Below are 17,290 nucleotides of genomic sequence, written 5' to 3'. Positions count from 1 at the left end.
TGCTCAAATTCGATTCTACGGATATTATTTTCTACATTTTGGAAAGTGTTTTGTGACCTAGTGGCTTCAAAGTGTAGTGGATTAAAATTGAGTCGGATTCGCTGGCAAGTTCGCGAGGCTGTTGACAAAGAGCCAGATTTGTGGTGATGTTTCCGAAAGGATGGAACAGGACATGAGGGTGTACCTCTGGCATAAACACGGTAAGGTAATTAATTATACTTTAATAGACTACTTTAGATCAAGCAGTGTAATTGATAAGAGGGATCATTACTAAGCTAAATAACTTTTTCAACGATATTATACTTTTTAGAAAAAAAAATATGTTGGGCTAAACAGAACGGTTTGCAGATTCTGTAATAAAATTGTGTTTTACTACCGATAAATCTGAAACCGTACAAATTTCTAAAAATATATCATTTTGTTTGAATTGATAACCCAACTGTTTATTTATGTGGACGGAAGGCATTAACATTTCTTCGGCGGTCGATGTTAATGCCGGATCAGCTCAGTGGCGATATCGTTGACGAAAGCTGATAATGAATTTAATACGGAAATTATGTAGCAGTCTATTGCTTAATCTATTTTGACATAACATAGAATGAACATAAACGTATTTCTCTTGCTGAATTTTTATTCGGAAAGCAGACGATGGTTTGATCTTGTTCGAATGAATATTTGTTTCCATGCTTTCGAAGTACTTTTGTATGTATAAACACCTATTGCTGGGATTTACGCAAGTAGTGAGTCGAGCCCGTCATCGCTAAATCCATCTTTAAAGACATGTGTAATTTCTATCATTGACTCACAACTCTACCCTCACTTCTATAGCTTTACCTCATACACCCCTAAATTCTATCATTGACTCACAACTCTACCCCCACCTCCATAGCTTTACACCATACACCCCTAAATTCTATCATTGACTCACAACTCTACCTTCCACCTACATAACTTTACACCGTACACCCCTAACTTATATCATTGACTCACAACTCTACCTTCCACTTACATACCTTTACCCCGTACACCCCTAACTTCTATCATTGACTCACAACTCTACCTTCCACCTACATAGCTTTACCCCCATACACCCCTAACTTCTATCATTGACCTCTACTCTACCACCACCTACATAGCTTTACCCCCATACACCTGTAAGTTCTATCATTGACTCACTACTCTACCCCCACCTACATAGCTTTACCCCGTACACCCTTACATTATATCATTGACTCACAACTCTACCCTCCTCCTCCATAGCTTTACCCCATACACCCCTAACTTCTATCATTGACTCACAACTCTACCCCCACCTCCATAGCTTTACACCATACACCTTTAAGTTCTATCATTGACTCATAACTCTACCCTCCACCTCTATAGCTTTACCCCATACACCCCTAACTTTTATCATTAACTCACAACTTTACCCCCACCTCCATAGCTTTACCCCATACACCCCTAACTTCTATAATTGACTCACTACTCTACCCTCCACCTCCATAGCTTTACCCCATACACCCCTATCATTGACTCACAACTCTACCCCCCCACTTCAATACCTTTTACGCCATACACCCCTAAATTCTATCATTGACTCACAACTCTACCCCCCACTTCGATAGCTTTACACCATACACCTCTAAGCTCTATCATTGACTCATAACTCTACCCTCCACCTCCATAGCTTTACACCATACACCTCTAAGTTCTATCATTGACTTATAACTCTACCCTCCACCTCCATAGCATTACCCCATACACCCCTAACTTCTATCATTGACTCACAACTCTACCCTCCACCTACATAGCTTTGCCTCATACACCCCTAACTTCTATCATTGACTCACAACTCCACCCTCCACCTACATAGCTTTACCCTGTACACCCCTAACTTCTATCATTGACTCACAACTCTACCCCCACCTCCATAGCTTTACACCATACACCTTTAAGTTCTATCATTGACTCATAACTCTACCCTCCACCTCTATAGCTTTACCCCATACACCCCTAACTTTTATCATTAACTCACAACTTTACCCCCACCTCCATAGCTTTACCCCATACACCCCTAACTTCTATAATTGACTCACTACTCTACCCTCCACCTCCATAGCTTTACCCCATACACCCCTATCATTGACTCACAACTCTACCCCCACTTCAATACCTTTACGCCATACACCCCTTAATTCTATCATTGACTCACAACTCTACCCCCACTTCGATAGCTTTACACCATACACCTCTAAGCTCTATCATTGACTCATAACTCTACCCTCCACCTCCATAGCTTTACCCCATACACCTCTACGTTCTATCATTGACTCATAACTCTACCCTCCACCTCCATAGCTTTACCCCATACACCCCTAACTTCTATCATTGACTCACAACTCTACCCTCCACCTACATAGCTTTGCCTCATATGCCCCTAACTTCTATCATTGACTCACAACTCCACCCTCCACCTACATAGCTTTACCCTGTACACCCCTAACTTCTATCATTGACTCACAACTCTACCCTCCACCAGTTAGCTTTACCCTGTACACCCCTAACTTCTATCATTGACTCACAACTCTACCCCCCACCTCCATAATATTACCCCATACACCCCTAATTTCTATCATTGACTCACAACTCTACCCTCCGCCAATTAGCTTTACCCTGTACATCCCTAACTTCTATCATTGACTCACAACTCTACCCCCTACCTCCATAACATTACCCCATACACCCCTAACTTCTATCATTGACTCACAACTCTACCCTCCGCCAATTAGCTTTACCCTGTACACCCCTAACGTCTATCATTGACTCACAACTCCACCCCCACCTCCATAGCATTACCCCATACACCCCTAACTTCTATCATTGACTCACAACTCTACCCTCCGCCAATTAGCTTTACCCTGTACACCCCTAACTTCTATCATTGACTCACTACTCTACCCTCCACCTCCACAGCTTTACCCAATACATCCCTAACTGCATGATATGACTCACAAACCGAATCCCTCATTTCCAATATATACCCAATCGTTTCTACAAATCTTCCGGGAGGTGGAGTAGCCTAGTGGTCAAAGCGTTTGCTCGTCAAGCTGAAGTCTTGGGTTCGACTCCCCAAATAGGTACAATATGTGAAGCCCATTTCTGGTGTCTCGCCCTGATATTGCTGGAATATTGCTAAACGCGGCGTAAAACCATACTCACTCACTCTACAAACCTCCTCAGTCCCGATCTGACATTTATCTGTCTCTATCCACATGGCTGTCACTCTTTATGTATGTCACGCAACATGTCAAATCGTTTTCTAGACAAGCTGAGGCCAATTAAATTCTCGGGAATACTACATGGGCGAGACTATTATGTGTAGGGGGGACAGGTTGTTCGGTCATGAACAAACTCGCATATTTGTCACAGATTACCCTTACCTATGTAACCTATAGTTAATGAAACATCTGGAATATTTGTCACAAATTACCCTTACCTATGTAGCCTATAGTTAATGAAACATCTGGAATATTTGTCACAAATAACCCTTACCTATGTAACCTATAGTTAATGAAACATCTGGAATATTAGTCACAAATTACCCTTACCTATGTAACCTATAGTTAATGAAACATCTGGAATATTTGTCACAAATTACCCTTACCTATGTAACCTATAGTTAATGAAACATCTGGAATATTAGTCACATATTACCCTTACCTATGTAACCTATAGTTAATGAAACATCTGGAATATTAGTCACAAATTACCCTTACCTATGTAACCTATAGTTAATGAAACATCTGGAATATTAGTCACAAATTACTCTTACCTATGTAACCTATAGTTAATGAAACATCTGGAATATTTATCACAAATTACTCTTACCTATGTAACCTATAGTTAATGAAACATGTGGTATATTTGTCACAAATTACCCTTACCTATGTAACCTATAGTTAATGAAACATCTGGAATATTAGTCACAAATTACTCTTACCTATGTACCCTATAGTTAATGAAACATCTGGAATATTTATCACAAATTACTCTTACCTATGTAACCTATAGTTAATGAAACATGTGGTATATTTGTCACAAATTACCCTTATGTATGTAACCTATAGTTAATGAAACATCTGGAATATTTGTCACAAATAACCCTTACCTATGTAACCTATAGTTAATGAAACATCTGGAATATTAGTCACAGATTACCCTTACCTATGTAACCTATAGTTAATGAAACATCTGGAATATTTGTCACAAATTACCCTTACCTATGTAACCTATAGTTAATGAAACATCTGGAATATTTGTCACAAATTACCCTTACCGATGTAACCTATAGTTAATGAAACATCTGGAATATTTGTCACAAATTACCCTTACCTATGTTACCTATAGTTAATGAAACATCTGGAATATTTGTCACAGATTACCCTTACCGATGTAACCTATAGTTAATGAAACATCTGGAATATTTGTCACAAATTACTCTTACCTATGTAGCCTATAGTTAATAAAACATCTGGCATATTAGTCACAAATTACCCTTACCTATGTAAGCTATAGTTAATGAAACATCTGGAATATTTGTCACAAATTACCCTTACCTATGTTACCTATAGTTAATGAAACATCTGGAATATTTGTCACAGATTACCCTTACCGATGTAACCTATAGTTAATGAAACATCTGGAATATTTGTCACAAATTACTCTTACCTATGTAGCCTATAGTTAATAAAACATCTGGCATATTAGTCACAAATTACCCTTACCTATGTAAGCTATAGTTAATGAAACATCTGGAATATTTGTCACAAATTACCCTTACCTATGTAACCTATAGTTAATGAAACATCTGGAATATTTGTCACAAATTACCCTTACCTATGTAACCTATAGTTAATGAAACATCTGGAATATTTGTCACAAATTACCCTTACCTATGTTACCTATAGCTAATGAAACATCTGGAATATTTGTCACAGATTACCCTTACCTATGTAACCTATAGTTAATGAAACATCTGGCATATTAGTCACAAATTACCCTTACCTATGTAACCTATAGTTAATGAAACATCTGGAATATTTGTCACAAATTACCCTTACCTATGTAGCCTATAGTTAATGAAACATCTGGAATATTAGTCACAAATTACCCTTACCTATGTAACCTATAGTTAATGAAACATCTGGAATATTTGTCACAAATTACCCTTACCTATGTAGCCTATAGTTAATGAAACATCTGGCATATTAGTCACAAATTACCCTTACCTATGTAACCTATAGTTAATGAAACATCTGTAAGTTTGGTCACGCACCTCTTCAAAGCCTGTAGTTCAGTACACGGGGAATGGTGAAACTTCTCTGAGCATCAACCGTGCTCCTTGTGAGGTTATAGACTGGGACTATCTGTGGTAATACCCAAACAGCAGCTTTCAGTTTAAATGTTAATGTGGATTTCAGCGCTTGATAAGAGTATGCGGGTCACTCAGCATTACATCGTAAAATCATTAAATCGTTAACCGCTTTCACTAGGTTTTATAGATAATAAACATAAAAATGAACTAATCTGATAACAGCTGGTGTGCTTAAAGACATGTTTGACAACTGATTATGTTGAAATTAATGAGGTATGGTGGGGTAGCGTTTGCTCCTCACGCCGAAGACCCGGGTTTGATTCCCCACATGGGTACAATGTGTGAATGTCTGGTGTCCCCTGTCGTGATATTGCTGGAATTTTGCTTAAAGCGGGGTAACAAAAACAACTTAATTCCCTCCGTATGCACGTGTAAACTCATACATTCAAACTGTCTGAAGTGGATAAAGATCCCCAGATATATCTGCGTTCCTGGTAGTGTTAAGTTCATTCCTGATCACATTTGTAGTCTAAACAAACATATCGTCCGCCAGATTAAATAATACACATACTTTAGAGACATCAACTTATTTATGCACTATACTGAAGAAGTTGTTATCTATGAATTGGGTCGATTTGTCATCCGTGCGTTGCTACAAAACGCCTATCAAACATTTGCAGGTTCCAGCTGTACGTCACTCCCACCCAGGACATGGACGTGTCCCCAGAGGCAGGAGATGCTCCTCAGTACGATGTCGTTGATGAAACAAGGATGTATGATGGACTCACTGGCATCCAGCCTACTCCAGTTGTCCCGGCTATCAGTTATCCGTAGTACACCAGGCTCATACAGGACCGCCCGAAATAAACCCCTGTGACGCCACACGTTAAAGGTCAACCGGAAGTGACGGCGTGTAGGAATTCGGGAAATGATGAGAATTATGTTTTGCGAAGTCGTAACAGTGATTATGGCAGACACTATTGGTCGGATATTTTACCCTAAATTGGCGATTACGAGAAAACAAATAACAATTGTGAAAATGGATGAAACAGGTGTATTTGTGACTCTAAAATAATGATCCTCATTTGCAAAAATACTAGGTATGCAAAATTTGATGGGTGTATTTGTGACTCTAAAACGACAACCAGTTATCATACATGCAACAAACACCCACGCCTGAACTAGGGTGCATATCAATGATCTGGTATTGCTAAAAAGGATGGTATTCAGTCAGTGAAACAAAGATGTATGATGTTCATCGTGACGACGGCCAATAAACCTGTGCCGCATTTATCACGGCATGAGCTAAGAGATTCAAACACGTCATAACATGGACTGTGACGGGCATCCAGACAAAATGACTGCCGGGAACTTTGATTAGAGACAGGGGCTAAGCAACCCATATTTCCCAAGAATTGCATCAATCTCAATAATAGAAGCAATATATTTCCATATTTGCTAAAGCTGTAATTATGTTGATATGTTGTTGACAAAAAGGTATATGTACTGCTGTCCCGATGTCCTGTTTCAGAACCATTCCCTCCCCATTATAAAACAGGATGCTAGGCGCTGTATAGGGGAGTTAGGTGTTCTTATTCTCGCGGCAGGTCGGGTTGTGTGAAAAGTAGCGTAGGAAATGGAATATGATTTAGACTGTAGTTCTGGGGTTATGTTCGGTTTAGAAAGGGTTGGTTTGGGTGTTTCTTCAAGAGTAGTTTAACGAATTCGTGGGCTGAATAGGTCTGTGAGTGAGGGAATTGTGGCATTTACAAGTTGTTCAGTTTTTGTGACTAGTTTTCCACCACCTTTTTGCAATAAACTGTTATTACTGTTCAGTTTGTTTCCGTTATTTCCTATTAAGCTTTATGCCTGACTGACGAACAGGTCATTGAGTTTTGAGTAGTGAACCCGAGGTGAGGTGAAACTGGGTTTAACGTCGTGTTGAGAATATTTCGCTCATATGACGACGTGCATGCGTGTGTATGTGTATGTGCGGCTGCTTGTACCAGCCCAGACTTAAGCTGGTTCTATAGTACTGACCCACCGCTGACTAGTCCTTGTTGTACCCATTAATGCCGAGCGCCAGGCAGTGACCAACAAGTACCATATTTTAACGTCTTTTGGTATGATGCGGTCGGGGATGGAACCCGCGACCTTCGGCTCTCCGGGCGGACGCTCTAACCACTACACCACAGAGGCGGTAGTGAACCTGAACACACATTATAAATACACAACGCAAAGTCCAAACAGGTTGATTTAACATCCCGTTCCTACCTCAGCTGTCACTGGGCGACTGTAGCTTGGTCACAACCACCCCTATTACCACTGTGTCGTATTGGCCACAGTCAGTTTACCCAGGACTATCTGCTGAATGTGAGTGTACACAACCACCCCTATTACCACTGTGTCGTATTGGCCACAGTCAGTTTACCCAGGACTATCTGCTGAATGTGGATGTACACAACCACCCCTATTACCACTGTGTCGTATTGGCCACAGTCACTTTACCCAGGACTATCTGCTGAACGTGGGTGTACACAACCACCCCTATTACCACTGTGGTGTATTGGCCACAGTCAGTTTACCCAGGACTATCTGCTGAATGTGGGTGTACACAACCACCCTTATTACCACTGTGTCGTATTGGCCACAGTCAGTTTACCCAGGACTATCTGCTGAATGTGGGTGTACACAACCACCCCTATTACCACTGTGTCGTATTGGCCACAGTCAGTTTACCCAGGACTATCTGCTGAATGTGGGTGTACACAACCACCCCTATTACCACTGTGTCGTATTGGCCACAGTCAGTTTACCCAGGACTATCTGCTGAATGTGGGTGTACACCACCACCCCTATTACCACTGTGGTGTATTGGCCACAGTCAGTTTACCCAGGACTATCTGCTGAATGTGGGTGTACACAACCACCCCTATTGCCACTGTGTCGTATTGGCCACAGTCAGTTTACCCAGGACTATCTGCTGAATGTGGGTGTACACAACCACCCCTATTACCACTGTGTCGTATTGGCCACAGTCAGTTTACCCATGACTATCTGCTGAAAACGAATGTGGGTGGACCTCCTTTGTGTGTCTCTTGCGATGAGGTGTTCACCGTCAAGCATATACTGCTTGACTGTGCGGACTTTTCAACTGCAAGGGGCTTACATTATGATGCATTGGCAATATCCGGCAATACCTGACAACTGAAACAGCAACAACTCTTGTTCTATCCCTTGTCATGAGCAGACAGACTGCAACTGTCTGTTGGCCGGTGCAACCAAGTATCAGATACAAACGCTACAAAGAGTCCAGAATGTAGCAGCTCGCATTGTGACAAGATCCAGGAACAATGGTCACATCACTCCTCTTCTATACTTTCTACACCAGTGGTCTGTGGAGTTCAGAATTGAGTTTATACTTCTCTGCGTTGTCCTCCGCTGTCTGTCTGGAATTGCCCCTACATACTTATCCAGTCTTCTTTCTCTGTACAAGCCTTCTCGCTCGCCCCGTTCTCAATATAAAAGTCTGCTTGTTGTCCCTAAAACAAGAACAGTGCAGTATGGAAACAGATCCTTTGTCTATGCAGCACCAGTGGCCTGGAACAAACTTCCACAGAATCTCACGGACTGTACTGACTTTGTCACTTTCAAATCCCGGTTAAAGACACATTTGTTCAGGACAAACTTTTCAACTCTATAATTTTGTAATTTGTTACTTTCTATCTACGCTTTGAGCATGAACTGCATGGATACCAGCGCATTACAAATGTGTTACGACGATGATGATGACGATGATGATAATGATGATGATGCGAGAAATCTAAAAGATCTGTTTTCCCACATTGTTGACTTCCCGAGGGACGTTAACTTGTATCATAAATTGTAGCCATGTTATGTGAATAACAAACTGCTTGCTTTTGAATTTGGTGCTATGACATTTTCTGTTTGTAAATAATAATGTAATGAATATGTGTGTGTGCGTGTGTGTGTGTGTTTAAAATAAAACTCATTAGGACCTTAGATTTAAAACGTTCATAAATGTAGACTTGATCTCGTCACTATACGGCTGGAATAATGCCGATGTGACGTAAAGCCAAACTCAACTATTACACTCTCAGTGTGTGGAATGCTAGTATAGTTCTGACTATGTCGCCCTTGTCCATCTCTTCACGCTTGACTCTGTGTATTGTAATCACAACCAATCACAGTGTACTTCAACCTACTTACCAATCACCACCTCATTGTACATCAAACTCACCATTGTATAAACTCATCCTCTAATCACAACGAATCACAGTGTACTTCAGACTACTTACTAATCACCACCTCATTGTACATCAAACTCACCATTGTATAAACTCATCCTCTAATCACAACCAAGCACAGTGTACTTCAACTTACTTACTAATCACCACCTCATTGTACATCAAACTCACCATTGTATAAACTCATCCTCTAATCACAACGAATCACAGTGTACTTCAACCTACTTACTAATCACCACCTCATTGTACATCAAACTCACCATTGTATAAACTCATCCTCTAATCACAACCAATCACAGTGTACTTCAACCTACTTACTAATCACCACCTCATTGTACATCAAACTCACCATTGTATAAACTCAACCTCTAACCACAACCAATCACCGTGTACTTCAACCTACTTTCTAATCACCACCTCATTGTACATCAAACTCACCATTGTATAAACTCAACCTCTAATCACAACCAATCACAGTGTACTTCAACCTACTAACTAATCACCACCTCATTGTACATCAAACTCACCATTGTATAAACTCAACCTCTAATCACAACCAATCACAGTGTACTTCAACCTACTCTGCCCAAATCATTAATTAGATGTCCAATGTACATCTACCTTGTCAATTTTATATACTCACAATGTACATCTACCTTGTCAACTGTATATACTCACAATGTACATCTACTTTGTCAATTGTATATACTCACAATGTACATCTACCTTGTCAACTGTATATACTCACAATGTACATCTACCTTGTCAATTATGTATACTCACAATGTACATCTACCTTGTCAACTGTATATACTCACAATGTACATCTACTTTGTCAATTGCATATACTCACAATGTACATCTACCTTGTCAACTGTATATACTCACAATGTACATCTACCTTGTCAATTATGTATACTCACAATGTACATCTACCTTGTCAACTGTATATACTCACAATGCTACATCTACCTTGTCAATTGTATATACTCACAATGTACATCTACCTTGTCAATTGTATATACTCACAATGGACATCTACCTTGTCAATTGTATATACTCACAATGCAGCTATGTATATATTCTCCTTCTTTCAACTCTTTTTATCACTTCCTTAATAACGGTGTTAGTAACTACACCGAAACACAGAGGTTGACTGTCCAAAGAAGTTTTCCTTCATCTTCACAACTTCTAAAATATTTCTCAAAGAAGAAAATACTAAGAATGTTACATATCACTTCATGTTACCGAAGCGATCGTTGTGAATATTAAGTTATTGTTGAAAGCAACATATTTACAAATTGTTAAAAATCTATTAACGTACATTTATCAAACATTCATCAAGAGAAAATCTGTTTTAAACATTGTGTGACTGTGCCCGCTTGTATTGCCTCTTCCTTCTGAAAAAATAAACAATGGAGACACCCAGCACTAGCACAGCGGCAGCCAGGATCTTGATGCCATATGTCCCAGCTGTAAACACACCATCACCTCCACTCCACCCCACCCCACAAGACGGGGTGGCACAAAATAGCTGCGTACATTTGTTACCCCAGGTACACTGTTTGTTTTTCGTGTAGCAGCAGTCGACTGGGCAGTTGTCTGTAGTTTCTCCGACATCACACTTTCCGTTGTAGCAGGTGTCTGGCATTCCTGGCCTATCCCTTACTGCAAGGTTTAACCCATTCACTCGGTACCGCTTTTCGCAGAAGTCTGTGAAGCACTTAGTGAATACCCAGCATGTTCCTACAACATCCAGTGAAGGCCATGGCTCGCATTTCTCAGCTACCCGGGCCTGTCCATCACATCCTCCACAACGGTAAGATTCATGTTGTTCACCGTTCCCGCCGTCAAACCCACCAGGTTTACAGTAGGATCCATTAGATGCTCTGTGATAGGTGCGACCATCGCAATAGGGATTAGGACCTTCATCCAGGTTGTTACAGCAGGTGTAAAAGTGAACTTTAGAAATTCCACCCCACCAGAAGTTGGAGCACATTCCTTCATGTGGTTGATCTACAGGCCTTCTCTTGACCCGAACATTGGGAGAAGTTGCGTGGACACTGGCCAGTGTCGTGAGGGCGAGGGCCACCATTATGACCATTGCTAGTTGGGAGATAACAGCAATGTTCCTTTGATCTGAAGGGTAATAACATTGTACAAGTTAATATCGATATACAGTAATGTCGTACGGCTGCAGTAGCGATTTTTTTGATAATACAGCAATAACATTTAGATTTAAGAATACAAAGGTGCCAGAAACTCCCTAAATATTTCCAGTGTATACCATTTGTTCACAATGATAACCCTTTGTGTTTAGGAACATTTATGGTGTATTAATGATCTCCGACATCTTAACGGACGTTTTATACAAAATGACAAACTTGTATGATCGTCATTATTTCGGCATTCGCCTTCATTATTATCCAGACATCTGTAAGTAAGTATTGATTTACGCCTCTTTTAGCAATATTCCAGTGTGTGACATTCCTTCAGAAGGGCATCCTGATATTTAGAACATCTGTAAGTAAGTATGGATTTACGCAATATTCCAGTGTGTGCCATTCCTTCAGAAGGGAATCCTGATATTTAGAACATCTGTAAGTAAGTATGGATTTACGCCTCTTTTAGCAATATCCCAGTGTGTGGTATTCCTTCAGAGGGGCATCCTGGTATTTAGAACATCTGTAAGCTATTGATGATATCCAAGAGGACCAAATCACATACATCTTAACGAATGTATTATGGTGTGGACCTGCTAGCGTCATGACAAAAGTCTAAGGTCGTCATCATTTCAAGATTCACCTTCAGCATTACGTTGACATTAAAGAGTATGGTTTTATGTCGCTTTTCGCAATATGCCATCAATATCACGGTGGGGGAGTCACCGCTTAATTTGCAACCATGTAGGGAATCGAGTGAGTGAGTTTGTTTAGTTTTACGCCGCACTCAGCAAAATTCCAGCTATATGGCGGCGGTCTGTAAATAATCGAGGTTGGACCACACAATCCAGTGATCAACAGCATGAGCATCGATCTACGCATTTGGGAACCGATGACATGTGTCAACCAGCCTGACCATCCCATCCCGTTAGTCGAATCTTACAACAAGCATGGGTTACTGAAGATAAATATTCTAACCCGAACCTTCACGGGTATGTAAGGAATCGGACCCGGGTATTCGGCATGACAGCTATCCATCGCCCATTTTTGAAAAGGCTGAAACGGTGAGCGCCTGGTGATTGTAGCAAAACTGCCTCCAGGGACAAAGGGATGTCATACACTAACGAAGGGAGGTCATACACTGACGAAGGGAGGTCATACACTGACGAAGGGAGGCCCTACACTGACGAAGGGAGGCCATTCACTGACGAAAGGATGTCATACACTGACTAAGGTAGGTCATACACTGACGAAGGAAGGCCATACACTGACGAACGAAGGTCATACACTGACGAAGGGAGGCCATACACTGACGAAAAAAGGATATACACTGGCGAAGGGAGGTCAAACACTGACAAAGGGAGGTCATACGCTGACGAAGGGAGGTCATACGCTGACGAAGGGATGCCATACACTGATGAAGGGAGGTCGTACACTGACTAAGGGAGGTCATACACTGAGGAAGAAAGGATATACACTAACGAAGGGAGGTCATACACTGACGAAGGGAGGTCATACACTGAGGAAGAAAGGATACACACTAACGAAGGGAGGTCATACACTGACAAAGGGAGGTCGTACACTGACTAAGGGAGGTCATACACTGACGAAGGGGGGTCATACATTGACGAAGGGATGCCATACGCTGACGAAGGTAGGTCATACGCTGACAAAGGTAGGTCATACGCTGACGAAGGGAGGTCATACACACGGCAAGTTATACATATCTAATAAATAAAGTAGTAGGGAGACTTGATTGTAAATAACAGAGATAGTTTAAGATGTTCGGACTCACAGGTAGGCCATGACAAGCACATTTTGCTGTAAATTAGGTGAGCTGAACCTAAAAACACCTCTTGAGGTCCTCACGTCTTGCTGTCTTTGTCATAGCTAGGTGTTTTAGTGAACTCATCATACTGTTTCAGGGTGGTAAATAAGTAAAGGCAACAAAGTGATAAAATCAGAGATCTTCCGACCCCTACACATGTACTGGAGCAGAATGACCCTCTGTACACAAAACCTAGAAGCCTCACCTGACAAGCATAACCTCTTCAACACCTAGGTTAGGTGAAATGGGGTTTAACGTCGCATTTACCAATATTTCGCTCATATGACGACATGCATGTGTGTGTATGTGTGGCTGCTTGTACTAGCCCAGACTGAAGCTGGCTTTATAGTGCTAGCCAATTGAGATATCATGCTGCAGTGAAGCATGAATACTCCACTCAGACACATTATACTGACTCCGAGCCGACCTGTCCTTGTTGTACCCATTAATGCCGAGCGACAGGCAGGGACCAACAATTACCATATTTTAACGTACGGTTTGACAGGGCCGGGGATCGAACCTGCGACCTTCCGCTCTCCGGGCGGACGCTCTAACCACTACACCACGGACACGGCCTCAACGTCAAGTAAATGTTTAGAGGACTGTTATCACCGAAAATTAGAATAAAACATAGAATTAATTGTGTAAAACACCCAATTAGAACAGTCAAACAGGGATTTATTACCCAAGCCCAGGACAACAGCAACACTCTCTTGGCAAGCTTACATAAAACTTTAAATAATGTCAACAATGTTTGTTCATACCAAGTGAGCGAGTGCGTGAGTGAGTTTAGTTTTACGCCGCACTCAGTAATATTCCAGCTATATGGCGGCGGTCTGTAAATAATCGAGTCTGGACCAGAAAATCCAGTGATCAACAGCATGAGCATCGACCTACGCAATTGGGATACGATGGCATGTGTCAACCAAGTCAGCGAGCCTGACCACCCGATCCCATTAGTCGCCTATTACGACAAGCATGGGTTACTGAAGATCAGTTCTAACCCGGATGTTCAAGGGTAGCATACCAAGTGAGTGAGTTAAATTTTAGTGAGTGAGTGAGTTCAGTTTTACGCCGCACAATATTCCAGCTATATGTCGGCGGTTTATAAATAATCGATTCTGTACCAGATAATCCTGTGATCAACAGCATGAACATGGATCTGCGCAATTTGTAAATTATAATTTTAATTAATTAACTGTTAGTCATTATGGGTTAAAAAAGTTTAAAGCGCTGAGTGTGGATTTGAACTCGCATGTTGAACTTAGGCTATGTAATTTAACATGTCAGAAGCAAGTTACTCACCTTATATTGCATTACCCTCGGAACAGACATATCAGCAGACATTAGAATTGTGTTTACTTCATCAAGATCAAGTATGCTGACAACGGGTGAACGTCTACAAAATAACATGAATCTATTTAGTCATTACATTGACAGCACGTACTTCTTTAACGTGGACAAAATAAAGCCATTTTAGGAACGCTTCAGTAAATATACTTTGAATAAGTGAAATGTTTACTGAATAAGCTGACAAACCGTATTTCAATTATATATTCTCGTTATATACACCTTTGTTGTTTGTTTACACCATAAATCAATAAAGTATGTCAAAAAACAAATCACATTCACATGTACATGCAGTAAACCGAACAACATTGCATGACTGAATTCAGCCGAGTCACAGGTGGAGCACAAAAACCGACTGTTTTGATGGACATATCACGTAATTATACCTTTATAAATAGTTAAGCATCAGTGATAACTTGGCTCTTATACTCACTCTATGGTCGGCGTAAGTTTGGCCTAATTTAAGTGTGTAGAAAGGAAATTTATCCCGCTACAACCCCGAGACCATGCGGAAGCCTACCTGATATTTCTATCTCCTGAGTAGGAGAGTTCCAACAGATGACGCTGAGGAAATGAATCGTACGTAAAATCTCAATCTGAGACGACTAAATCAAATGTACTCAGACAAACCCATCACCGGGAATCGAAACGTGTTTAACACACGAATAAGTTGTCTTCGCATTTATCTCACGGCACAATTACAGATACAGATAGTTTCGTTATAGTTAACGTGTTTTACAGGGCAGGTTGACAAAATGCAAATGAACAAAATGTAAATTAGTGATAACAATTGTACCTTTTGGTCACGCACCTGTTCAAAGCGTGTACTTCACTACATGAGAATTATTGAAGCTCCACTTCGCATCAACCATACTCCTTGCCTAGGCGGATCCACACTTTGTCCTGAAAGTTTTTTAAATGACCATTGAAACTCTCGTGAAAGTGTGGTGTGCACCACCGCCTTACTCAAAAATCTGTATCCGCCCCCGCTTTGTGAGGTTGTAGACTCTGACTGTCCAAACAGCAGCTTTCAGTTTAAATGTTATTGTTTCTGTTTGCTGCACGTACTATCAGCACTTGATAAGTTGCGGGCGAGTCAGAGCTCCTTCCGCGTGCACTGTCATAGTCGAAGCATGTTCTAGATCACTATCTAAGCGTTAACCACTGGGGTGGTCTGTCACTGTAGCGTGAATACACAAAGACATGTTTGTCGGACTAGATCACTGTCTAAGCGTTCACCACTGGGGTGGTCTGTCACTGTAGCGAGAATACACAAAGACATGCTTGTCCGACTAGATCACTAACTAAGCGTTCACCACTGGGGTGGTCTGTCACTGTAGCGAGAATACCCAAAGACATGCTTGTCGGACTAGATCACTACCTAAGCGTTAACCACTGGGGTGGTCTGTCAATGTAGCGAGAATACACAAAGACATGCTTGTCCGACTTGATCACTATCTAAGCGTTGACCACTGGGGTGGTCTGTCACTGTAGCGAGAATACCCAAAGACATGCTTGTCGGACTAGATCACTGTCTAACTGTTGACCGCTGGGGTGGTCTGTCACTGTAGCGAGAATACCCAAAGACATGCTTGTCGGACTAGATCACTGTCTATATGTTGACCACTGGTTCACTGATTAAGATGTGTTTGTGTGTAGAGATATCGAACTACTTGTTTTATTACTATTTTATCCGCTTTTACATTTAAGCGTTAGAGTTACCTCCCTTGTAAATTGTTTACACGGAACCTTCTTGACATAGGTGAGCTGAGGTGAAATTGGGTTTAACGTCGTGCTTGAGAATATATCGCTCATATGACGACGTGCATGCGCGTGTATGTGTATGTGCGGCTGCTTGTACTATCCCAGACTGAAGCTGGTTTTAAAGTGTTAGCCCACTGAGATACCATGCCGCAGTGAAGCATGAATACCCCACTCAGACACATTGTACTGACTTCGAACCGACCAGTCCGAGCCGACCAGGCAGGGACCAACAAGTACCATATTTTAACGTCTTTAAGTATGACGCAGTCGGGGATCGAACCCGCGACCTTCCGTACTACGGGCGGACGCTCTAACCACTACACTACGGAGGCGGTCCCTTGACATAGAAAAATACATGTCCGGCTCGGAAGAACGTGTTGTGTGTAATGGCTTGGGACTCAAGCTACAAATGTCACAAAACACAGTATTTGTATGTTAAGGGGCGTGTAAGCATTTCCAACCTGTAAACTCAATAATTCTATGGGGAATTTTTTTTTCGTTCAGTCCCGAACAGTGTTTGGTGCTCCCTCTGGCGAGTCACGAC

At 41.3% G+C, this 17,290-nt stretch overlaps 1 protein-coding gene across 3 annotated transcripts; it reads right to left on the bottom strand.

Moving 5' to 3' along the window:
• Positions 1-10,171: 10,171 nt before the first annotated feature.
• LOC124266548 lies at positions 10,172-15,503 on the bottom strand. Of its 3 annotated transcripts, XR_006895795.1 has the most exons (4): positions 15,369-15,495; positions 14,938-15,031; positions 10,685-11,781; positions 10,172-10,649 (listed from the first exon to the last, which is right to left on the bottom strand). XR_006895795.1 is itself a non-coding variant. In XM_046701349.1 (3 exons), exon 3 carries the CDS (start codon positions 11,744-11,746, stop codon positions 11,000-11,002), a length of 747 nt encoding a protein of 248 aa, XP_046557305.1. In that variant the 5' UTR covers positions 11,747-11,781; positions 14,938-15,031; positions 15,416-15,503; the 3' UTR covers positions 10,172-10,999. The 3 variants fall into 3 exon arrangements, 2 of the variants coding, with proteins under 2 accessions (XP_046557305.1, XP_046557304.1); XM_046701349.1 differs by having other exon boundaries at positions 10,172-11,781; positions 15,416-15,503; XM_046701348.1 differs by having other exon boundaries at positions 10,172-11,781.
• Between the last annotated feature and the right edge of the window lie 1,787 nt (positions 15,504-17,290).

Source organism: Haliotis rubra, unplaced genomic scaffold, assembly GCF_003918875.1.
Source record: "Haliotis rubra isolate DU_JTF1 unplaced genomic scaffold, ASM391887v1 Scf1264, whole genome shotgun sequence".
Lineage (NCBI taxonomy): Eukaryota > Metazoa > Mollusca > Gastropoda > Lepetellida > Haliotidae > Haliotis > Haliotis rubra.
The sequence above is the reverse complement of the archived record's forward strand: the minus strand, read 5'-3'. Positions and strand labels throughout refer to the sequence as shown.